The sequence below is a fragment of the Trichosurus vulpecula genome, chromosome 6 (assembly GCF_011100635.1).
Source record: "Trichosurus vulpecula isolate mTriVul1 chromosome 6, mTriVul1.pri, whole genome shotgun sequence".
Lineage (NCBI taxonomy): Eukaryota > Metazoa > Chordata > Mammalia > Diprotodontia > Phalangeridae > Trichosurus > Trichosurus vulpecula.
Window position 1 is genome coordinate 64306718 of NC_050578.1, and position 24965 is coordinate 64331682.

A 24965-nucleotide genomic window follows, 5' to 3' on the forward strand; every position below is an offset into this window, starting at 1 on the left:
AGAGTTGTTTTAACTTGCATCTCTCTAATCATTTGTAATGTAGAGCATTTCTTCGTATGATTATAGATAGCTTTGATTTCTTCCTCTGAAAACTGCCTGTTTTTATTCTTTGACCATTTGTCAATGGGGAAATGGCTCTTATTTTTATAAATTTAGCTCAATTCCCTATGTATTTGAGAAATGCGGCCTTTATCAGAGATATTTGCTGTAAAAAATTTTATATCATTTCATCGTATACGTTACCTTTCAGTAAAATGTAGTTTTCCTGATTATCTCTTTTAATTGTTTGTTTTTGCTTTTGCTTTCTCAGAGATTATAATTGCTACATCTGCCTTTTTTACTTCAGCTGAAGCATAACTAATTCTGCTCCAGCACCTTATTTTAACTGTGTGTCTTTCTGTTTCAAGTGTGTCTCTTTTAAACAATATATTGTTCGATTCTAGTTCGTAATCTGTTTTGCTATCCACTTCTATTTTGTGGGTGAGCTCATATCATTGACAATCAAAGTTATGGTTATTAAACTGTGTATTCCCTGCCATCTCATTTTCTTCTGTCTACCCTTCTCTCTTTTTATCCTGTCCTTTCTCAAAAGTCTTTTTTGCTTCTAACCACTGCTTCCCTTAATTCATGCTCACTTTTATCATTCCACCTTTCCCACTCCTTTCTCTTATCCTCTTCCTCTCCTGTTTCCCTATTGGGTAAGACAGATTTCGATACCTAACTGAATGTGTATATATAATCTCCCCTCTTTGAACCAATTCCAATGAGAGTGAGGTTCATGCATTTTCTGCCACCACCCTCCATTTTTCCCCTTCACTTTAAAAGCTGTTTCTGGTGAACTTCTTCTATGTGAGAAAGTTTTCTCCATTCTACCTCTCCCTTCCTCCTTCTCTCAGTATATCCTTCTTCCTCATCCCTTCATTTTTTTGAGATCATCTCAATACAATTGACCCACACCTATGTTGTCTGTCTGTGTGGACTCCTAAGTGCCCTAATAATGATAAATATCTTAGGAGTTACATGTACTATCTTCCCATAAAAGAATGTAAACAGGTTAAGCTCATTGAGACCCTTAAGATTTTTTTTCCGTGTTTACCTTTTTAAGCTTCTCTTGAGTCCTCTATTCAGCTCTGGTCTTTTCATCAGGAGTGCTCAAAAGTTCTCTATTTCATTAGATATCCATTTTTTTTGCCCTATAGAATTATGTTCAGTTTTGCTGGGTAGGTTATTTTTAGTTGCAGTCCTAGCTTCTTTGCCTGCTAGAATATCATATTCCAAACCCTTTGCTCCTCTCATGTGGAAACTGCTAAATCTTGTGTGATCCTGACTGTGACTCCATAATATTTAAATTGTTTCTTTCTGACTGCTCACAATAGTTTTTCCTTGACGTGAGAGCTCTGGAATTTGGCCATAACATTCCTGGAAGTTTTCATTTGGGGATCTCTTTTAGGAGGTGATCAGTGACTTATTTTGATTTCTATTTTACCCTCTAGTTCTAGGATATTATAGCAGTTTTCCTTGATAATTTCTTGAAATATGATGTCTAGGCTCTTTTTTTGATCATGACTTTAAGATAGTCTAGTAAAATTTCTTAAATTATCTCTCCTTGATCTGTTTTCTAGGTCAGTTTTTCCAATGTGATATTTCACATTTTCTTCTATTTTTTCATTCTTTTGACTTTGTTTTATTGTTTTTAATATCTCATGGAGTCATTAGCTTGACCAGTTCTAATTTTTAAGGCATTATTTTCACTGAGCTTTTGTACTTCCTTTTTCATTTGGCCAATTCTACTTTTTAAGGTGTTATTTTTTCAGTATTTTTGTGCCCCTTTTTACCAAGTTGTTAGTTCTCTTTTCAGAATTTTTTTGCATCACTCTCATTTCTTCTCTTATTTTTTCCTCTACCCTTCTTATTTCTTTCTTTAACTCTCCTAGGAATTTTTGTTGGATTTGTGTCCAATTAGCATTTTTTTTTCCTTTAAGGTTTTTCTTGTAGCTGTTTTCACATTGTTGTCTTCTGAGTTTGCGTTTTGTTCTTCCCTGCCACTACGATACTTTTCATAGTTGTTCTTTATTTTTTTGGTTTGCTCATTTTCCTAGCCTATTTCTTGACTTTGAAATTAATGTTAAAATTGGGCTTTATTCACCTGGGGCGTGGGAAGGCACTGTCCTAAGCTTCAGACTTTTTCATGCTGCTTTTTTCAGAGCTAGCTCTGGGGATCTGCAGGTTTTCAGTGCTTCCACAGCGGTGTGATCTGGGAAGAGGCATGGTCACTGCCCTTCTGGTCTGTGCTCTGGTCTTTAACCAGGAACAGCTCCTGCTGTCTTGCAGCCACAAATGCTAGTACTCCACTCTGCCTTGGAGCTGTGACCAGGGCCCCCACTCCCTTGTGACCAATCACAAATCCTCCTCTCCACCCTGGAACTGTGACCCAGAAGGCTTATGGGCAAGAGAGTTGCCAATTAGCACCAGCTGTACCCAGTGCCAGCAGAGGTTCTTCTGCAGTCTCTTTCTGACCCATTGTTTGACCTCCTTACCATCTCTGGGCTGTGAGCTCCCAAAGCTGCTGCTGTTGCTGCTGCTGTCACAGCCACCTTCAAAAGTCTTTTAAAGTTGTTTGTTGTTACAGTGTGATCGATATTGTATAAATTGTTCTCCTGGTTCTGCGCACTTTACTTTGTAACAGTCCATACATGTTTTCTAAGGTTTCTCTGAAACTATTCCTTGAATCATTTCTTTGGACACAACAGTATCCCTGTTGTGATTTATAGACATTCAATGAAGGCAGTTAGGCAGATAGACCATTGATTAGGACTGCTTTATCCTGGTAAAACTCAGGGGAAAGAAGCACTTTATGAAGTGGGAGTTGTTTGGGTAGCATAATTTAATTTTGATGGAAATACACATATCTATCTCCAGAAGGACTAAAGTCCAGGTTATTTGAAGGAACAGTCAAGAAGTTTAGCTGGTTTGCTGCCCTTGAGCCAAGTGTAGACTGGGGTAACTTAAAGAATCCTAGGACTTTAGAGTTGTAAAAACTCTTGAATTCTCATAAGATCACAGCTCTAGAACTGGATAGGACTTTAGATCTTATTGAGTGCAGCCCCTCTCATTTTACAGTTGAGGAAACTGAGGCCCAGAGATGTGACATGACTTCTCCAAGGTCACACAGAGAACAAATGACAAAGCCGGGGTTGGAATTCCAGGTTCAACATCCCAGGTTCGTGTTCCAGACAAGGAAACATAGTCAGGAGATCAAGTGGGTTTCCCAAAGTTAGTAACTGGAAGTACTAGAGCCTTTTCTGGCCATCATACATTTCAAATAGATCCATTACATAGAGGAGAAATATATTCAGACAAAGAGAGCTATTATGAAGACTAGCCAAGGGGTTGAGGCCCAGACAAAGGAAAAAAGCCAAGATAGCCCAACCTAGGTAGGGCAGGTGGAGCCCAGGTATGAGTCAAGGTCCAAACAAATCCAAAAAGCTTTGGGGCCACCATTAAAAGCTAGTAACAGAGCCCTTCAGGCCTGTAGTCCCATAACTTCTAGCAACCTCAGCTCTCAGAAGTTGACATGAAGGCAAAGTCTCACCTATAGCCAGCCCATTTTCCTAAGCCCTGTTATGGGCAGGTATCAAGGAGTGGGAACACATTTTGTTATTCCTGAGTTTATTGTTGGGGCATGGTAAGATTCAACTGAAAAGCATGGAAAAAATAACCATTTGCTAGAAGAAATGCACACTTTCATTCCCTCCTCCCATTTCAGTTGACCTAGAGAAGAATGTGATTGGCTAGTAGTAAGTAGGAGTGACCTTTCTCAAGGCCCTTCTCTTAGAATCAAGTAATAAATGAGTTCATTCCAAGTGACGTTTCCTTTTCTTAAAAAAATTTAGGTGGACATTTCTGGGAATTGCAAAGTCACTTATCAGGCCCATCAAGATAAAGTGACCAAAATTAAGGCCCTGGATACCTGCAAAATTGAAAGGCCTGGATTTATCACCCAGAACAAGGTATGACCCAGCCCTCTTAATTCAGAGTGTCTAGAAAGCTGTGCTTTTGGAAGAAATGGGAAAGGAGCAAGTATTCATTTAGCATCTCCTATGTGCCAGGCACTGTGCTAAGGACTTTATAAATATTATCTCATCTGATATTGATTTGGTAGAATAAGTGTGAAAAGGGAAGGTAGAAAATAAACTATGGGAGTATACTTAAAATAGAGGTGGGGAACCCGTGGCTTCGAGGCCACATGTGGCCTTCTAGGTCCTTGGGTGTAGCCCAAGTGAGTCCAACAAATTTGTTCTGTAAAACTTGCACTCAGTGGAAAGGCTGCACCCAAGGACCTAGAAGGCCACATGTGGCCTCAGGGACACAGGTTCCCCACCCCTGACTTAGAATCTTTAGTCAATGGAGATTCCATTGCAGATGTGCCAGCCATATAAGCTAAATGGATGGCTTTTTTTTTCCTTAAGTTGATCCAGAAATAAATTACTGAATCTTGCTTTTTTTTTTTACAAAGTGCTTTTTCTCTCCTTCTTTCCCCTATTCACCCAGGCTTTAGGAGTCAGTTCCAAAGCAGTATCTATGACCACTTACAAGATAGAAGACAGTTTTGTCACAGCGGTCCTGGCAGAAGAGACCTATGCTTATGGTCTCAATTTCCAGAGACTGGCTACGGGCAAGATAGTATCTCGGTAAGATGAAGAAGTAAATATTTGGAATTTAAAATTTTCTTTGCTGTTCCTTAATTCATTTCATTTCTCTCATTGGCACATTTTTTTAAAGTAAAAGCTAAAAAACAACAACAACAAAAAAAAACCCCTTGTACTTTTCTGTTATTTGATTATGAGAGAGTATCTTATACTGAAGAACGGCAAGGACTCCAGAAGAAGCCTGGCCTGGTTGAGAGCTGGCCTTGGAATCAGCAGGGCCTAGGTTTAGGTCCTTCCTCTGATGCACTGGTTGTGTGACCTTGGACACATCCTTTAATCTTGCAGTGATGGGTTGCTCCCTTCTTGGCAGAGCAGATGCTGCTCTGATTGGCTGAGAAAGTTTCTCCCCTGGAAATTTCCCATTTCTGTGAAATCACAGGTGCTGTAAAAAAAAGGAAAAAAAAAGGAGAAGAAATTATTTGTAAAGGAAACATGGCAGATACACTGTCAGGTCTACATTACTTAAACCTATATTTATACATGTTATTTTGATTTTTAGGTTGGGTTCAGTAGCAATTCCCTTGATTCTGGGTCATAGAAGACAGCACATCACTATTAGGGTTTAGTTAAGAAATGAGAAATCTTGACCATTGAATGCTGAAATATTTCCTTCGCATTTTTTGATTGAGTCTCTTCCTACATGCTTGGATGTGAATGCTGACCATGAAGACTTTTTCCTTGGTTGTTAATACAGGCAGAAACTGGAGCTGAAGACAACAGCAGCCGGCCCAGGACTGATGGCTGGAAAAAAGGTCGCTGCAGTGGTTAAGGCTGTGGATTCAAAATACACGTCCATGCACCTGGTCGGGCAGGTCTTCCAGAGCAAGTGCAAACGGTGTCCTTCAGTAAGTGCTCACAGCTCTTTCTGCTGCTTCGGAGTAGAGTGACAAATCAATCACTTCGCTTCCATTCAATTCCATAAACATTTATTAAGCATCTGCTGAATGCCTGATACTGTGCTATACGAGTCTCTTCTCAGGGAACTTCCATCCAGCTGGGGGGATAGAGCATGTACAGTATGTATAAAGTATGTGGGCTAGGGCCAGAGACTGGACCTGTCCTCTCAGTGGTATAAAGAATTGCTGGAGGAAGAAGCTCTTCCTGTCAATACGAGTCAGTGCCTTCTCTGCAGCTTAAAATCTTAAAGCAGAGATTCTTAACCTGGGTTTCATAGATGGGAGGAAAATTACATCTTTATGCTTCCATAATTGGTGTCTTTCGTAATCCTATTTATTTTATTTTATGCATTTAAAAGTATTGTTTTGTCCGTAAATTTTACTAGACTGCTCAAGGGGTCCAATACACAAAAAAGTCAAGAACTCCTCCCTTAGAGCAGTGACAGACCAAGTAACTTGTCCAGGGGCAGTATGTTCCAGAAGTGAGACTTGGACTTAGACCTTCCTGGCTCTGAAAATAGCGTTCTAGTATATATAAACTGTACGCAGAAGAGAGAGAAAGTGCTAAAAACTGAGGGAATCAGGAAATGTCTCATGGAAAAGGTAGCAACAGTCTGCTCCTTTATAGTAATGAATCAGTCATTCTTTGAAGGAAGTCAGGGAGGTGAGGATGGGATGCATTCCAGATATGCAAAGTCACAGAGGTGGGAGATAAAATAGATAGGAACATCCAGTAGACCAATTTGACTGCAATGGGGCATATATGAAATAAGATTCAAAAAGCAAATGGGAACCAGATTATGGGAGTCTTTAAATATCAGGCTGAAGGATTGTAGTTTCTCCTAGAAATAATGGGGATGGGGAGGTTGGCATTGAATATTGTTGAGAAAAGGTATGGGACCCGATCACATCTATATTTCAGGAATATCAGTTTGTTGGGTCTCAAGACCAGTTAGGAGAGTGTTCTAATTGTCTAGGTGAGAATACTGAGTACTGAGTGAGGACAGAAAAGTAAAAGAAATGGATAGGTGGGAAAGATGCTGTGGAGGATGGGTGTAAGGCTCGTCAACTGATTGGATGCGAATGTTGAGGAAGAAGGAACAGTCAAAGATAGACTCCCAGGTCAAAATATGGAAACTTGGAGGAGGAATAGGCTTTGGCCAACATATGATTGAAATGCCTACAGGGAGAGATTTCTAGCAGTCAGCTGGTAATGTAGGACTAGAGTTCAGGAGAAAAATGGGAGCTGGATATCAAGATGAGAGTAGTCTACACAGAGATAATAATTAAACCAATGTTAGATGATGAAATCACTAAGGTAGAGTATATGGAGACTATGACCTAAAACTTCTGTATTTTCACTAGGTCTGCACTAGAAGCTCTTAGACATATTCCCTACAGTTTATAGAGAATGCCTGGCCACCCCTGAGTTGTAAAGACTAAAGATGAATGGTTTGTATCTCAACAGTGGTATCTAATATACTCAGGCTAAAATTCAGAAGCTAAGAGCCATCTTTTAGAACAGTACTGAGAATATAAAGGTCCAAATCAAGCCATGCTTTCTCGCCACGGATTGACCTGGGCTACTGTACTCCCAAGGCAAAAGACAATTTAACTTTTGACCTTCTTATCCAGCTCTAACTGTTCATAACTCTCAAAACAGCTGAACTTGTATTGATGTGCTTTTCACCACAGAAACAAAGCTTCAACCAAAAGCAGTTACAACTACATTATGGAACAATCTAGATAATTAATACTGCAAGAAGTTTTGTAGGACAGAAAATAATCTAGGGTCTTTTGTTTACTAGAAGTCATAAAGGACCAATATGGAATATTTTGATTACCTATTTGTAGAGAATTAGAATTAGGGCACTGAATTGAAAATTATGCTGATTCATAGCATGGAAAATACTTGGAGGCATGAGGATTCTCATTTCAGAGTCAAGATCTGTCACTCTTATAAAATTGCTGTCATTTAAAAAGCCTTGGAGCAACTGTGCAAAGTCACCTCTAAAAAAAGTCAATCATGAAGTAGAACATAGTAGAACATAAAAACCTCATAAAGAAATGCTGAAAAGCAGAACTATTGCATAATTCTTTATTGATCACAACCCAATAAAAATTGTAATCAGTACAATTTGAAGAAATATTCAAACTTAAATAGAGGCTGAATAATTTAACCCTAAAGAACATGTAGCTCATATAAGCTCTGAGGCATTCTTATCTCAACTCACAAATGAGTCAGGTCACCATAGCTTAGCTATATTCTCCCTTCAGGGCTCTAGGGGTAAGTAACCCTGAGGGGTCAGGGGTAATTTTATGATGTCATTGGTTCAAGCTCCCCTTGGTGTACTTTCCCCTTGACCAGATTATAAATTGAGGATCCATTTAGTAAATAGTTTTAAAAAAGAGATGTTTACTGAAATGGTACAATGAAATCAGTTGGTACAAAACAACTTTCTGTCTGGTACATACAAAATTCAGAGGAAAGTGGGCTTGGGCTTAGCTTGCACATGTTACAAAAGGGTGCATTGCTAGAAGTTTTTCTCCTTTTCATTAAGTTCTCAACAACTTCCCCTTAGGGAGGGTGTAGTCTCTTTTCTGGGCCCTTTGTACAGCCAGGAGCCCAGTCTGACTGTGGCTCCTGGTGACAAAGACACTGCCAGTCCATCCACGGATGCCATTTAGGACTTGGATTGGAAGCTCAGCTACTTTCCAGGGCATACCATGCCAAGACAGCAATGCGAAGATGGGTGGTCTAACAAAATCCTCCTCCAGCTAAAGAGGGGAAGGGAGATACAACTTGGACAGGGCCTTTTCTTCCCCACCAGGCAGGCTCTTGCAAGGAGTCTCAGTTAGAACTCTACACACATTCCAATTTCTAGAGTCCCTTCCCTTCTCAACTATTCAGTGGTTTGTAGACAATCCCTGGAGCTTGTCCATGTTTCTTTGACTCATCTATCTGTGATTCTTGTGCAAATACATTGTAGCACTTGTTCTAAGACCTCTTTCTGATTGTTACAAACTATGACCCTAGCTTTACAAACAAGTCACCGAAAAAATAGGTCATTTCAACAAAGAAAATGACAACAAAGAGACAATTTAGAAAAAAAAAACCTTTAGGGTTATAGCCAAAGCCACATTTTAGGAGAAAATGTATATCTGTTAAGAACAGTTCAGTGAATTAGGCAAACAAAAAAAATTGCAGTTCTGAAAATCAAAAAAAAGATTAAAAATCTATCAAATTGAAAAGTAAAACTAGGAGCTAGTTTTTTAATTAATAAAATAGACAAAACATTAGCTACTCTTATTTTTATAAAGGAATAGAAAATCAGTTTTGCTGAATCAAAAATGAAAAAGGAGAATTCATAATAAATGAAGAGTACATATACTTCTCCCACCCTCTGCCCCATGCTTTAAAAACATCAGGGCCCCAGTAAAGTGACTGCAGACACTTGTGAAAACTTTAAGTTAATTGAGAAAAACAAAAATATTTTGTATTTTTCTTACCTCTCAAATCATCTAGGAATGAATATAAATTCCACCCTTTGTCTACTTTAATAGTAAAGCCCTGGCCTCAGTTTAAAACGCCATGAAACAACAAGGTAATGAGTGATTCCTATATCGGGTCTATTAGGTTCAGTAATACTGGCTATGCGTGATCATTTCTGTGACCTGGTAAGGAGATAAGATAACCCAATGTCTATGGTCACCATAACTGTGGACAAAAACAAAAATGTGTCATGGAGTGTAGAGATTTTGCTGCCATATTGGCTTATATTACTTGGAAGTTATTTTAAAATAGGGTTTATTCTAGGGAAAAATAATCAGCCCTTTGTACATGGTTCTGAGAAAGAGACATCACATTGAAGGCACTGGATGTGAACTGGTGGTCATGTTTTTCAGCTTTCTGAGTTCTGGCAGACCACAAGGAATCAACTTCAGCCTGACAACCTGGCCAAAGCTGACTCCGCCAGAAGCTTCTTAGACCTCATCCATCACTTCAGGACAGCTAAGAAAGAAGAGCTTCTTCAGATTCTTAAAAGTGAAAAAAAAGAAGTCCTGTAAGTCTCTAAAGCCATCATATGGTGCTTTCCTAAGGTCAAAATGAAACTGGGACAGAAGCTTTTTATTTAGATGATTGTTCAACAGAGAATTAGACCAACAGCAAAGCTAACAGAATTGACTGTTTTGTTCCGCTTGACACTTTTATCATAATCTTCTGTCACAAGGTAAAAACATAGAAACACTTGACCAGAAAAGGATTTCATCGTAACTGTGCTTAATAGCAATGAAATCTTGATGAGAAACATGTGACTGTATTCAAATCATTTACCTCTCTGAGAAATGGAGATTATTGTCCCTGCCCATTCTTCCTAGCTGGGTTCTTCTAAGGAATCACTGTACGTGAAAGCTCTTTGAAAACATCAAAGTCTTCTGTATATGTTTGGAATTATGCAAACTTACATATACAAGTGCATATACCAAAAACACATTATGTGACTGTTTCTTGATAGAGTGATTAGTGTTAAATACATCTATTTATCCAGAGATTTTCCCCAGGACTGAACCACTGGAGAAGTTTTTGTGTCTAGGCCATACAACCCATGCTGAGTGACATCCCCATATCCCAGGTCCTCAGTATACTGGAGTCAAGTCAACAAGCATTGATTAAGAGCCTATTATGGGCTACACATTGTGCTCAGTGCTGAAATATGCACATATGATGTAATGGTCTTCATAAGATAGTTGATTATAAAGCGAATACTAACTCCTTCTGAATTTTAGGGACTTTTCCTTCATCTTTCTACTTCTATATGTACAGACTCAGTTAAATATTTAGGCATCTGAGGCATGGACACTTAGTTATTTGAAAAGGCAATGAGCAAGGCCAAGAGTGTCCGCTTTCAGTTGTCAGCATTCCATGCATTTGTAACAGTGGAATAAGGGAGTGCAGATAATCCTTAATAATGATAATAATGGCCAACATTTATACAATGCCTTAAGGTTGGCAAAGTGCTTTACATGTGTCTCTCTTCATGAAATAGCTTGTATTCATAAGGTTTACAAAGCACTTTAGATTGTCACATTTGATCCTCACATCAACCTTGTTAGGTAGGGATATTATTATCCCCATTTTGCAAATGTGGAAACTGAGTCTGAAAGAGGTATAAGCTAGTAAGGGACTGACTGGATTCAAATACCGTCTTCCAGACTCCATATCAAGAGTTATAATTATACCACCTAATCACCTTATCTTGATGTTAATACATTTCTTTAGCACTGGAATTCATTTGTGATTTTTTTCAATGGATTTGCTTTTCTAATTATAATTAGCTTTGGTTAATATTAGTTTATATTCTTCTGAAGACACATTATTTAGAATAAGTACTGCAGGAAAGAGAACCTAAAAGGAGGAAATGTCCTAAGATTAAGAAATTTGCTGTGACAAATCCATGAAGCAGAAAACCAATCAATAGAATAAAGACTACAACTAAAGTTTGTTGGTTTTTTTTGTTTTTTTTTGTTTTTTTATCGAAGACCACATGTAATAGTGTTGGTAGAAAAGGGTGAACATTAGTTTCTTTTTTCTCATGGCATCTGTTCTTTCTCTGGAAAGAAAAAAATTCAAAGTCTGTGTGTAGCTAAACTTTCAAACACTTTCTCAAGGGTTCAGATTAATATTCATGACTGTTATCCTTCATTTATTTGGCAAGCATTTGTCATTCTACTCCTATGTGGCCAGCAGGCACTGTGCTAGGCACTGGGGATACAAATATAGTGAGTGGTTTTCTCTTACAGGCCTCAACTGGTAGATGCTGTAACATCTGCTCAGACCTCGGATTCTTTGGAAGCCATCCTGGAGTTTTTGAATTTCAAAAGTGAAAGTGATATTATTCTCCAGGAGAGGTTTCTTTATGCCTGTGGTTTTGCCTCCCATCCCAACGAGAAGCTCTTGAAAGCCTTGCTCGTGAGTACAGAGGGACAGTGTGAATTTGTGGGGGTGGGGAAGGGGAGTGGGGAAACGGTTGACTTAATACAACAAACAGGATTAATGCAAATATTGAAGGATGAAAATAGGCCTGAATTACTGCAAGGATTATGAGAAGTGACGTGATAATTGCTCTGACTGCTTATTTTCTATAACTTATAACTTCTCATTAAAGCTTCTGGGACTGTTTCATAGGGTTAGGGACTGGATCTGTGATTTCAGGCTTGTGAGATCCTTTGGGTGATGAAACCTCCCTCTACAAGTTCAGGTTAGCACTTTCTCAGCAACTTATGTCTTGGAGATTTAACCCTAAGAGGTTAAGTGAGGAGAGGACCTGAGTTTGAAATCTGCCTCTGGAGGTGGAGTCAGGATGGCAGACTGATAGTCAGCATTTTTGCCCAGTCACCCAACACATCTCCTCTACAACAACCTAGAAAACACAACAGACTGAATTCTTATGGGGAAAGCGAAGGGAAAAAAATCATGGTGAGTCATTTTTTTTTCCAGCCCTGGGCAGCATAAGAAGATAGAGAGGCCTGTGGACACAGGTTGGCCAGGACCATGGCATGGGGGCAGCAGCGGCAGTGGTAGGAAGCGTTCTAATGCCTAGGGATTGTAAATGAGCTAAGAAGGAATGCTAGGGCTGGAGGCACCAGAGCAGAAAGGGATCCCCGAACCAACACTGGAAACGGGAACAGGTAGGTGCCAACTGGCAGTTCTGTCACCCATTACCCAGGTCTAGGTCACAGTTCAGGGCAGAGAGGGTGAGTGAAAGTTCTTAGCTGTGGACAGAGCAAGGAACATTTCTAAAAACTTGGCTGTGTGGCACTAAGCCCAAGAGTAGGGTGGAGATGTAATTCTAACCTTTAGCCTTGCACATAAGCCTGCAGTGGAATAATCATGGCAGGAAACCAAGACCAAAGGGGCATCAAGAAGTTCATTGTCTCTGAACCCACAGAACTTCCCAGTGGGCTAACAACAAACTAAGTCCAGCAATAGCCTACTGAAACTCAACCACACACAATCCAACGGATCCAGACCTGGGATTGGAATTTGCGGAGCTCATACTAGTAGGGCAGTGAACAAATCTCTCCTCAGATTACACCACCTTAGAAGCATCAAAAACTTGCAGGCACCAGGAGTAAGCTGTGAAAATAGCAGAAGGATGTAGAAAGACAGAAGGTCAGGCCAGACATTCTCCCAGAAGGGAGCAGAGCCCAACATTAACATGAAGCTTAAAGTCAAGAACCAAGCTGGAAGAATGAACAAACAAACAAAAGAACCTGACCATAAAAAGCTACTATGGTGACAAGGAAGCTAAAGATATAAACACAGAAGAAGACAATTATTTGAAAACATCTGCAAAGTCTCAAAGAAAAGTGCAAATTGACCATAAGCCCAACCAGAATTCTTAGAAGAGTTTAAAAAAGAGCAAAAAATTAATTTTAAAAACAAAATAAGAGTGGTAGGGGAAAATGGGGGGGATGAGAACTACGCAATAAAGTTATTAAAAGAGAATTAGAAGCTTTGTAAAAGCAGTATTAAACATTTCTAAAGATAATTCCTTAAAAATTGGAACTTTGCCAAAAGAGGCACAAAACCTTGCTGAAAAAAATTGAATAAGTTTTAAATTAGAATTGGTCAAAGGGAAGCTAATAGCTTTATGAGACAGCAAGAAAAACAACACAAAGTCAAAAGACTGAAAAGGTAGAAGAAAGTATGAAATAATTTCATCAGGAAAACAACTGATCTAGAAAATAGATTGAAGAAAGATCATTTAAAAATTACTGGACTACCTGAAAGCTATAATCAAGAGCCTAGATATTGTTTCAAGAAATTATATGGGAAAATTCACAGATATCTTAGAACCAGAAGATGAAGAAAAAATTGAAAGAATCCACCAGTTACCTCCTTAAAAAACCCCAAGATGAACACTCTCAGGGGGGTCGAGTTGTGGTGGAGAGGCAGGGAAGGTTAGGCACTTCTCTGCTTTTAGCAGAGCACCCAGGCTTATCTCTTTCTCTTGCCACATGGCCAGCCCATTTACTGAATCACTCATACATCCTTTGATGACATCTTTTGTTCTTCTTCTCCTTCCTAATTCCTACCCTGCAAGTGCAAGATGCCCTTGATCACCATTCAATTTCAGTTTTTCAGGAACGATAGTATTCCTTCACTGACCACCACAAATGGCACAATTAAGGAGAAGAGATAGACTTAATTCAGTAAAATCAGCTCAATTCACAATAGAAAAATTGAGTTCTTTATTGGGGAACATACTTGGTCCTTGTGTTCCTGAAAATGGTACTGTCAGATAAGTTAAATTATCTTATCCCTGTTCAGTTCAAAGGTGTGTAATAAATTTCAGGGCCATATCTAGCAATTCTGGTGCCCAGGGCAAGCCCACAAAATGTGTACTTTCATGTATCAGCAAAAAAGGTGCCCTCAGATAAACTTTTAAAAGCAGATTAGGTTGGGGTGAGAGATAACTTGTACCTTGGGACATAAATTCCTCTGGGGGGGGGAGGCGGTGGGTAAGGTCCTAGGATACCAGTCCATTGGGAGAGAGAGAAACCTGAGGACATTGGCTGTTACTATGGGAGGGAACAGGGAAGTGTTGGGTCAGGAAGAAGCTCAACTTGGTGGGCCACCACAGAGAGGAAAATATACATCATCTGGTATTGTATTTTAACCAGTTTTTCTGTCTAACTGGGTGCTAATCTCAGCTATTTCTACCTCCTGAAGAAATTTGAGGGCTCTGCTATCATCAGTGACTTCCAAATTATGGGGCCCTAGAGCAAAGCACCAGATACTCCCACCTTAGTTTTGGCTCTGGAAAATGTGTTTGGGTCCTAAAGCATGAAACTGAGTATTTTAGGAGGATTAAAAACATTTTACTTGGACTACAAAATATGTATTTCTCTACCGGTTGATACACTGCAGAAAAATTTAAATGTATCAGTAACATCTATTTCTATTTGGCTAACAGAAGACATTTAAGAACCCCATTGGAAGCAATGACATCAGAGAAACAGTCGTCATCATCATTGGTGCACTTATCAGGAAGTTGTGCCAGAATGAAGCCTGCAAAGCCCCGGTAAGTGACAATCATTTTGGTGATTTCTTTTATAATCGGTCAATCATCCAACTAGTGTTTGTTTTATGCCTAGCGTCATAGGGTCTTAAGTACAGTTTTGTTCTTGGATATAGACCAGGCTTCATGAGAGCCCATGAGGACAGAAGTCAGCCACCTGTAAATTCAGTTTTACAATGAACTTTTATTTAATCACTTCTAATTACTTAGAAGTTACATGCATCTTTGATCTGTACATTTTGGTTTCGTATGATAAAAGTCTCTCCGTTTGCTTGGGAAATCTGCCAGCTTCCTGCATGTTTATTATTTGGAAATTAAAGTTTTATTGATTCCTCTTGTTTTTCAATCATACTCATTTCTGAATACAGTGTATCCTTCCTCCAACCCCACCTACACATGCTTATCCAGTGAGCCTCTCTCCTTAAGGAAACAAAGGAAAACACTTAGCAAAGCTAAATGACATAGTGATTATGTCTGATAGCCTTGTCTCTCCACCATAACCCCACTGGTTCAACAAAAGGAGAGAGGTTCATTTCCTTTTCTCCTCTTAAGAGACAAGATTAGTCAGGACATTTATATGGTGTTTGGGTTTTTTGTTTATTGTACATCTTATTATTGGGTTTTTGTCATTGTACAACTTGCTATCCTGGTCCTGATTATTTCATTATGCATCAATCCATTCAAGTATTCCTATGTTATCAGAATTCCTCATGTTCACTTTTTATTTTGTTCTAATAATATTCCACTTTATTTATTTGCCAAAATTTGTTTAGCCATTCTCCAATTGATGGGGACCCACCTTCTAGTTATTTTTGCTAACAGAAAAAAATGTGCCATGAATATTTAATTACATATGGAATTTTCTTTCTGTCTTTGTCTCCCTTGGGACATATGCCATGTTGTGGGATCAAGGGATATGGACAGTTCAATAATTTTTCTCACATAAATACAAATTGTTTTCCAGAACGTTCAGAATGATTCACAGCTCCACCAGTAATATATGATCAGACTAGTCTTTTCACAATCCTCCAACACTGACTCTTTCTGTCTTTTTTTCTTCTTTGACAATTTGCTGGGTGTAAGATGAAACCTCAGAGCTGTTTTCATTTGTATCTTTCTGATTATTACTGATGACACATTGGGGGATAGCTCTCGGTCTTATATGTTTATGTTAGTTCTCTACATCTGGGATATCAGACTTTTATTAGCAATACAAAGATATTCTTCCCCTATTTGCCAGTATTACAAATCTTTGCTACATCAATCTTTTTAATGTAAAAGTTTTTATAAATTTTTTGCATTTTAAAATGGCCTATATCCTTTATGAGTTGCCCCAATCCTTGGCTAAGAACTCTCCACCTATCAGTAGTGGAGTGGAGGAAGCAAGATGCTGTCTTCGCTTCTCCCTTTTTTTTTTTAAGATGAGAACTTTTGTATTCAAATCTCTGTGTTCTTTTTAAGAAAACACACACATACACCACACACACACACACACACACACACACACACACACACACACACACACACACACACACGCTCGCAGCTACCTTCCAAGGATGAGTGAAAGAGAGAAAGGCCAGGTTGATCAACATCAAACAAAAAGCTTCTCTTCCTGCCATGAAGATACTGAGCTTATGAAAACAGACGCCTTTTCCCCCTGCCAATGTTAAAATTTCAAAGCCAGTTTCAACTGTGTTTTGTCCTTCCCCTCTCAGACAGACATCACTACGAGGTTTCACTTACTAAGGGAGTTTTGAAAGAAAGACACAAACAGGTGTGGCTTTAATTGCAAGTGGAGTTAAGAGTTCATCAAATCGGGATCCAAGTCCCATTTGCCTTTTGCATATTACCTTATGTCCTCTAGCCCCCTAGTCCCCATCCATCTGAAGGATGTTAGTGAATGACCTAAATTCTGGCTTCCTTGTAGTTTAGACCTGATTTCCTTTAGCTTAGACTGGTTTTCTTTCTCCTTAGAATGAGGCAGTAATGAGGCCTGAGCCTAGAGGTAGAAAGACTCAAGTTTAAATCTGGCCTTAGACACTTACTAGCTGAGTAACCTTGGGCAAGTCACTTAATCTCTATTTGATTCAGTTTCCTCAACTGGGAAATGAATATTGTAACGATCAAATGAGATGGTAATTGTAAAGCACTTAATATAGCACCTGGCACATAGTAAGCAATATATGTATGTGTATGTGTGTGTATATGTATATGTACACGTATACGTATACATATATGTATATGTATGTTAGCTATTAGCATTGTTATGAAGCTGATGACTATACATATTTGTAATGGGTTTTGTTTTTCTTGCTTTCTCAGTGTGTGTTGGGATGGAGAGGGTGAGAGGAAGAGAATACAATCCTGAAAATAAAATAAAATTGAATTAAAAAATATAAAACTGATATACATGATATCTGTACTAACCACACTTGAAGCCAGGTTGAGCTTCCAAAGCACTACTTAGTTTTGGAGGCATTCTGTATGCATCTATTGATGATAGAATGTAAGACCCTTGGCTGCAGGTTTTGTTTCATTTTTTTGTATTTGCATCCTCAGCCCCTAATGTGGTACCTGGCACACAGTAGGTGCTTAATAAATGCTTGTTGATTGATTGATGATATCATTAAAATGTTGTATAATTAGCCACTTAGGCGCTTATGACAATTTCTGATTTAGGAATAGTTTTCCATTCAGTAAACATTTGCTAAACATTCACCATGTGACAGGGACAATAAAAATACACTTGTGAAAAAAATTCCCTGCCCTAAAGGAGCTTACATTCTACCTGATTTTGAGCATGAAAAATATGACTTTGCACATTCAGAATATGCCAAACCATTAGTAGACCTATTACCAATGACATTGCTTGCTTCTAAAAATGCCTCAGGATATTGTTTTAAAACAGTGAGCTTAATTTAGATTTAGTTCACCAGGGGCTGTTGTGTCTGGGAGAAATGTCCTAGTTGGCTCATTCAAGTGAAGTGTTGCAAAGGATATCATCAAAGAAATAAATGATTGAAAATGAAGTGGGACATGAGCTTTTCTGGGAATCTGGCAGGTGGGGGTAGGGGGAGGAAGCTTACACAGCTCATGCCTCCCCTAACCCACTGTATGCATTCTTAAAATGGTGCCCATGTTCTCTTTAGGCAGTGGTTGAAGCCAAGAAGCTGATCCTGGGAGGCCTTGAAAAAACAGACAAAAAGGAAGACATTAAGATGTATTTGTTAGCTCTGAAGAACGCTCTTCTTCCTGAAGGGATCCCACTGCTACTGAAGTATGTGGAGTCAGGAGATGGACCCATCAGCCACCTGGCTGCAACAACTCTTCAGAGATACGACAGCTCTTTCATCACCAAAGAGGTAAGAAGATTTACTGGATGGCTCCCCAAAATTTCCAAAAGCTGTAGCTAACCAATAAATTCCTATGGCTTCCACTTACATTTGGGATCAAATACCAACTGCTTTGTCATTTAAAGTCCTTTTCAATGTGGCTCTAGCCCACTTTATTTCTTATTATTTCCCTCTACACACTGTAGTACATCCCAACTGTCCTTCTCTCTTCTTCACGTCTCCTCTCTCCATGCCCTTGAGTAGGCTTATGCCTCATGCCTGGAATGCCCTCCCTCTCTTTTAAACTCTGCCCCTTCCTTCAAAGCTGGGCCCACATGCCACCTCCTACATTAGGCCTTTCCTGATACTGCCAGCAATTTGTGACCTCCTCAAGTACCTTGTATTAGTTTGCACTTATTTTATGTACATTTATTTCTGTACATATTGTTTCCCTGAGTAGCATGTAAGCTTTTTGAGAACAAAACCTGTTTCATTTTTGTCTTTGTATCACCAACACCTAGCATGTTGTCTGGTGCTTTATAAATGCTTGTGAATCGGTTGAATTTAAGTGAAATGCAAACCACTCTCATTGAGTTCAACTGAATATTACTCAAAATAATAATCTATCATATGCATTATAGACAGCTCTAACAGAGACAGATCTGCCCTGACTAAAACTGACCTTTGTGTGCCCAGGTGAAGACCGTCCTGAACAGGATTTACCACCAGAACCGAAAGATCCATGAAAAGACAGTGCGCACCACTGCAGCCGCCATCATCCTGAATAATAACCCGTCTTACATAGAAGTCAAAAACCTCCTGCTTTCTATTGGCGAGCTCTCCCAAGAAATGAACAAATACATGCTCTCTGTGGTCCAGGACATTCTACGCTTTCAGATGCCTGCAAGGTAAAGTATCCCTCCAGCTTGTCTGTCTGGGACCAGTCCAAGGTCGGTGGTGTCCCACTGCCCAGAGCTGAGGTTCTGCTGAAGATTGTACATAGCACACACACACACACACAGTATTAGTACTGTGCTGGTGCTTTGGGGACAGCCAGGAAAGCAGTCTGGTAGAGAAGTAACTCCCAACGGTGTTCATATTTTTAAACCACCCCTTCTCTCTGCTTTCTTTCTAATCTTGGGGAGGTGGAGACCCTAAAACATGAACACTATTCATTTCCTTAGGTCTTTTGTATGTTAGCCAAGGGACCTCAGGATTTATGGAGTCCAATGCCCTAGAAGAAAAAAAGCAAAACTCAGAGAAGGCATGATGAAATTCCCGTGATCTCTCAGTGAGTCAGTGGCAGAGCCAAGGCTTCTTCTGCCCAATGACCCAGTACTCTGGTCCCCATCATGATGCTGTGTTTTACATTTTCTACCAGGACTGGCTATAAAGAGGGGCAGTGTTGTGTGGTGGGTAGAGAACTTGCCTCATTATCAGAAAGACCTACTTTTGGCTTTGTGGGTGGTTTGGGGGATGGGAGGGTCCAGTGGAGGGAGCATGGCAAGAACCACATCTGTGGTTTTGTTGGTATAGAGAACCACCAGGGAGGAACCTCCTTCTACCAATGTAGACTGACACCTATTCTTTAATGTTTTTCTTAGAGAGTGGCCTGAGTCACGTGGTCCGGGGCTTTGATGGAGCCAGCTAGAGGCGATTGTTAAATTTTCTGTGTAAACACCTCGGAAATCTCAAATGTTACAAAGTAGGGCTCAGTTTATTCTGTTGATTGTCTAGCCTTATGAGAATGATGAAGGAAGTGTTCATAATGAAGATTAAACTGAAACGTGTCCTGCATTCTCAGTTGTTAAACATTTCCCAGCAGACCCTTCCCAGGGTCATGAAGCCAATACTCTGTATTAGAGGAAGCACTTGGACCCAGGTCTTCCTGGCTCCAAGTCCAGTCTTTATCTACTACACCACACTGCCTGTCTTCATTGTCAGTCCTAGTGTAACATTTTACAAATTCAAAGTAAGGCCATGTAGTGAGATGCAAAGAGCATAGGACGGAGCAGGTCACAAGGGTCCCTGGCTCTGCGCCTAACTCACTGAGGGACCTTGGGCAAATTGCGGCCTCTCTGAGCTTCAGTTTCTTCTTCTACTTTGCAATTCCATTAACTCGATCTAGATCCTCCTAAGAAGATCTAGAAAAAACCTGTAGAGGTGTGTAAGTCATAGATTTAGTCTGGCCTAGGACCTTCTACCAGTGCTCTCATTTTACAGATGGGGAAACTGAGGTCCATGGTAGTTAAGTTACTTGCCCAAGGTCATACCAATAGCATGTGCCAGAGGCAGGATTTAAACTCGGGTCCTCCAGGCTTTAAAGGCTATTCGCTTTCACTTTACCAATATCCTAGACCATCTTTGCTTTGGTACATCTTCCACACCAAGGGCTCAGTAATCTGACAGCCATTTTCTTCCTATTAATGAGATGCAGCCACCAAATCAGCCTCAGCAGGCTCTGCTTCTACTGGATCCCCTCTCACAACTCTCACTTTTGCATTGAATTAATTTCCAGATGTCGAAGGAATAGAAGAGGTGAGCTCTAACATGGTCTTCTCCCCAGTCTCTTCTTTAGTCTTAGAATAGCATTAGGAAGATTTGGTTTGTCTTTTCCTCTGCCTGCTCTGCCTCCTCCAAGCCCAGCCAATTTTAACTTGGAAAAGAGCCATTTTGTTACCACTAAAATGCAGACTTTCTCTTTTTGTCTATTGCAGCAAAATGGTCCGTCGAGTCCTAAAGGAAATGGTTGTTCACAATTATGACCGTTTCTCCAAGAGTGGCTCCTCCTCCTCCTACACCGGCTATGTGGAACGTATGTAACTGGACAAATGGCCCCACACTCCCTGGCTTGTGTGTTTGCTTTGGTATGCTTGTCGGGCATCATTACTAACTTACAACCTGGATTTTTGTTGACATCAGGTGATTCTCATTCAGCATCCACTTACAGCCTCGATATTCTCTACTCGGGCTCTGGTATTTTAAGGAGAAGTAACTTGAACATCCTTCAGTACTTGGAGGATACTCATCTCCATGCTAGCCAGGTAATTCTCATTCAATGTAGAGAATTCTCATTTTCACCAAACAAACAAAAAAAATTGGTCTGAGGTCAAAATTTACCAAAGACTAAGGTTAGTAATGATTTTGGTTTAAGCCATGGTAAAATTTTCTATAAGAGAATGATGATAACATCAGGAAAAGTACCAGATATATGTTTGCTATTTTAAAAAATGAACCTATGAAACTATGCATGACCAGACTCACATTGTCACAGAATATAATTTGTGCCCTTTATTCCTTCACCTTTCTCGCAAAAGTTTGACTTGATCTACTAATGTAATTCCCTAGAACCCCAAGTAATAATTATTTGGGTGTTTCCTCTACCAGTGTCATGTTACAAGGAGTACCAGACTTTCCCAGACTGACTCATTTAATGTGACAAGTCTAAAAAGTTAGTTGTGTCCTTTTTGTGGTATTTCTAGAGATGGAAAGAATAGAACATAGCACTCAATGGATAGCAAGTTTCCAGATCTTTAGACTCATCCAAAAAAGATACGGTTCTTTTCATTGTCCACGATAATATTGATGAAAAATACCTCCTTGTGAAGTTAAGCATTTATTGTCCCCTGCAAATCAAACCCGAGTGCTTTTCACAAAGTCCATGTGGCACCGTTTTTGCAAAGAATCTTGAAACCAGCATTTCTTCACAAGGATGTGGGCCTACCATGGCAAAGGGCTGAAGGAGGACACTCGTTCCCAAATATGAGGTGATACAGCTTTAGCAAGCAGACAGCATTTTGCAAATGCTCTTCATGTCTCAGTCTTTCCTCTACGGTATAGATTAAAACACTTTCTCAACCTACCCAGTTCTTTTCTTTGTCCTTCTCTAAAGTTCTTTGTGGGGAGAAGGGAATCTCCCTCATATACAAGAGACCTTTCTTTATTTCAGGTGTTCTTAACCTGCAGTCTACAGACCCCAGGATAGATTTCAGGGAGTCCATGAGGTTGGATAGAAAAAAATACATCTTTATTTTTACTAATCTCCAACCAAAATTTAGCATTTTTTCAATTATTTAAGCAGGTTTTTCTGAAAAGGGTTCCAGGATGCCCAGGGGTCACAGATAAGGCCAAGATCCTCTGCTCCAGATGCTTGACCTTTCAGGTGGCCACTTGAGCTGTCCAGCTGCTAACTGCCGTGGCCCATGTCACCTATCTACTGAGCTGTGTTCTCCTTGGGCAATCAAGCCGTGGAGGTTATGGTAGTCTTTCTCTTTCTAGGTGGTTATTGAAGCTCAAGGATTAGAAGCCTTAATTGCAGCCACTCCTGATGAGGGTGAGGAGAACCTTGATTCCTTTGCCGGCATGTCTCCCATCCTGTTTGATGTCCAGCTCAGACCTGTTACCTTTTTCAACGGATACAGTGACCTGATGGCCAAAATGTTGTCAGCATCGGGGGACCCTATCAGTGTTGTGAAAGGGCTTATCCTTCTGACGGATTATTCACAGGTAACAACTGAGGCTGTTATCACTCACCCCCCAACTCTACTTGGTTCTTACCTACTGCCTTTTCTCTTTTGGTCATTAGGGAGCACCAAGGAGCCTCTTGCCCATTTATACATTTACTAAGAAATATCCTTCTCATTCTTCAGCACAAAGGGAAAATATTGGTACTAATGGGACAAAGGAAATATGGAGGAGGCTATGGAGGAAACAGTTGTGGTATTGTCCTGTCCTCTTGGCTTTGCCAAGCAAAAAACACTTAGAGCAAATTCTGGCCTGAAGGCAGATACCTGGACAAGATGGCACCAAAATGCACATGTGCTGCAGCCGCCAATCTTTACACTTGCTAGACTAGTGACTTTGCTGATACAGTGGAAAAATCACTAACTATAGCGTCAGGATCTGGATTCAAATTCCGCCTCTCTCTGAATCTGTGTGTATTTGGACAAGCCACTTAACCACTGTGGGGCCTCAGTTTCCTCATTTGTATATTTGGGATTAGACCAGGTAGTCTCAAGACTCCTAGTTCAAGATTGGTGGTTCTAAAATTAACCCCAGGATCACCTTTCATGAAGGCTTTAACGGAAATTTACTCCAACACTTGTGGAGAATGGGGTTCCTTTTCTTATTTACTTGATTTCATCTTCTTCATAAAGGACTTTACAAACATTCCTACCTAGCTCACAATCTGATAATATGGTGCTTCAACAATAGGGCAAAAAACCTCATGGTAAAACCTCAGTTACTCAAGATGCTTGGGGAATGGATATTTTAATGATTAAAGAAGATTAAGGAAGGTTTTCAGAAAATCTTTTAGGTTTAAACCTTTTACCAAAAATATTTTTTAAGTGTGTCAGTCTAGTTTTATGGCTCTTTTAGTATGACAATTTGAAGAACTACCATATCATAGATATAGGCAAGGATGTGATAGTAAATATTTAACAACTGGCTGTGGTGGAGAGTGTGTGTGTACATAAGATACTCTTTAACATTACTAACAGTTTTTTCTATCACTTTATTAAGTCTAGACAATCAACGGAATCATAAATTAAGCCCTGATTTGTAGGGTTGACAATTTCTGAGGTATAAATACTCACATTGAAAAGTTAACAATAGGCTCTTGTGATCTAGTATGAGTTGGATCCAATACATGGCTGGGTGTAGATGGAGAATGTTATTGAGTTGTATACTTAGGAACTCTAAGCCTTACTCTTTTTGTTGGTTGGACATTTGTGTTGTTAACTTAACAAAATAAATGCAAAGCTCTGGACTGGGAATCAGAAAAGCATAGTTCTATTCTCAGTCAGTAATTGTGCCTACCTCATGGGATTGTGATGAGGCTCAAAAGAAACAATATTTGTAAAGCATTTAGCACAGTCCTCGGCACACAGTAGGGGCTTAATAAATGCTTGTTACTCCCTCCCCCACTCCCTATATCTCTCTCTTCATGACCTTAGTTCAATCCAATCTCTGAGTCTTCCTTTCCTCACCTGTTAAGTGAGAGGCAGCATTACTCTTTCACTTTCGTTTGTTTTGTTACCACTTGTTTCTTTCAGTTAAACGTTATACAGCGACGACTCTTATTATAGACTCATAGGATTTGGAAGCTAGAAAAGCGAAGAGATTGTTTTACTATAGCTCCCCTGAGATTAATTCTTTCATCACATCAGAATTTCACACTGTAACCCAGCCTCTGTGAGAATGTTGTACTGATGATAGATGTCTCTTAAAGAGAACCTAAAATGTATTTAGGCATTTCTCGTGTTGAATGGTCACTCAACAAACATTTATGAAGTGTTTCTATACACCAGGCATTTTCCTAAGTGCTGGAGATACAAAGAGAGACAAAAAATGGGCCCTCTCTCAAGGACATCAGAGACTAATGAAAGAGACAGTTTGAAGACAATTATGTATAAGCAAGATATTACAGGATAAATAGGAGAAAATGCACAGAAGCATGAATGGAGATGGAGGGGACCACACTGGAGAAAATGAGCCTCCAGACAGTTCCCACTAAGCATCATCCGTCCATGGAGTTCAGTCAGTCAGTACGGCCGGATGAGCCGAATCCAGATAGAACCAGTCACATCCCGGCCACAATCCAGTGTATAAATCGGTCGGGAAGAAAGATGGGCATATTCCCCTTCCTTTAAACCAGAGCATAAGTCGACTTTCCCCAGGGCAAGCTTGGACTCCTCTGGCAGGACTGGAGTGATTGTAAGGCAAGCCGTCGCTTGAGACCCCATTGACTTTGAAGAACGCACCAGTAATGGATCGATTCATGGCTCCCGGGAGCAGGGGCACATAGCACTTTAGGTCAAGTGCTGACATTGAAGGAAAGTTTGGCGGCAAATGCCCTGCTGTACCAAGCTGGGTAGATGCAATTACTCTGTGCTTGCCCTCCTGGGCTAGGAGTATTGCTACTCAAAGTAAGCCATCTGG

General features: G+C 39.9%; 1 protein-coding gene across 1 annotated transcript in view; it reads left to right on the top strand.

Annotated features, from left to right (window-relative positions):
• LOC118852989 (microsomal triglyceride transfer protein) overlaps positions 1-24965 on the top strand; it is a 62507-nt gene that overhangs the window by 24019 nt on the left and 13523 nt on the right. Inside the window, exons 5-15 of the mRNA XM_036762769.1 lie at positions 3894-4010; positions 4552-4691; positions 5404-5554; positions 9512-9669; positions 11408-11576; positions 14587-14694; positions 17841-18053; positions 18720-18931; positions 20741-20838; positions 20946-21067; positions 22302-22529. Coding sequence (XP_036618664.1) covers positions 3894-4010; positions 4552-4691; positions 5404-5554; positions 9512-9669; positions 11408-11576; positions 14587-14694; positions 17841-18053; positions 18720-18931; positions 20741-20838; positions 20946-21067; positions 22302-22529 — 1716 coding nt within the window. The remainder of the gene's footprint in view (positions 1-3893; positions 4011-4551; positions 4692-5403; positions 5555-9511; positions 9670-11407; positions 11577-14586; positions 14695-17840; positions 18054-18719; positions 18932-20740; positions 20839-20945; positions 21068-22301; positions 22530-24965) is intronic.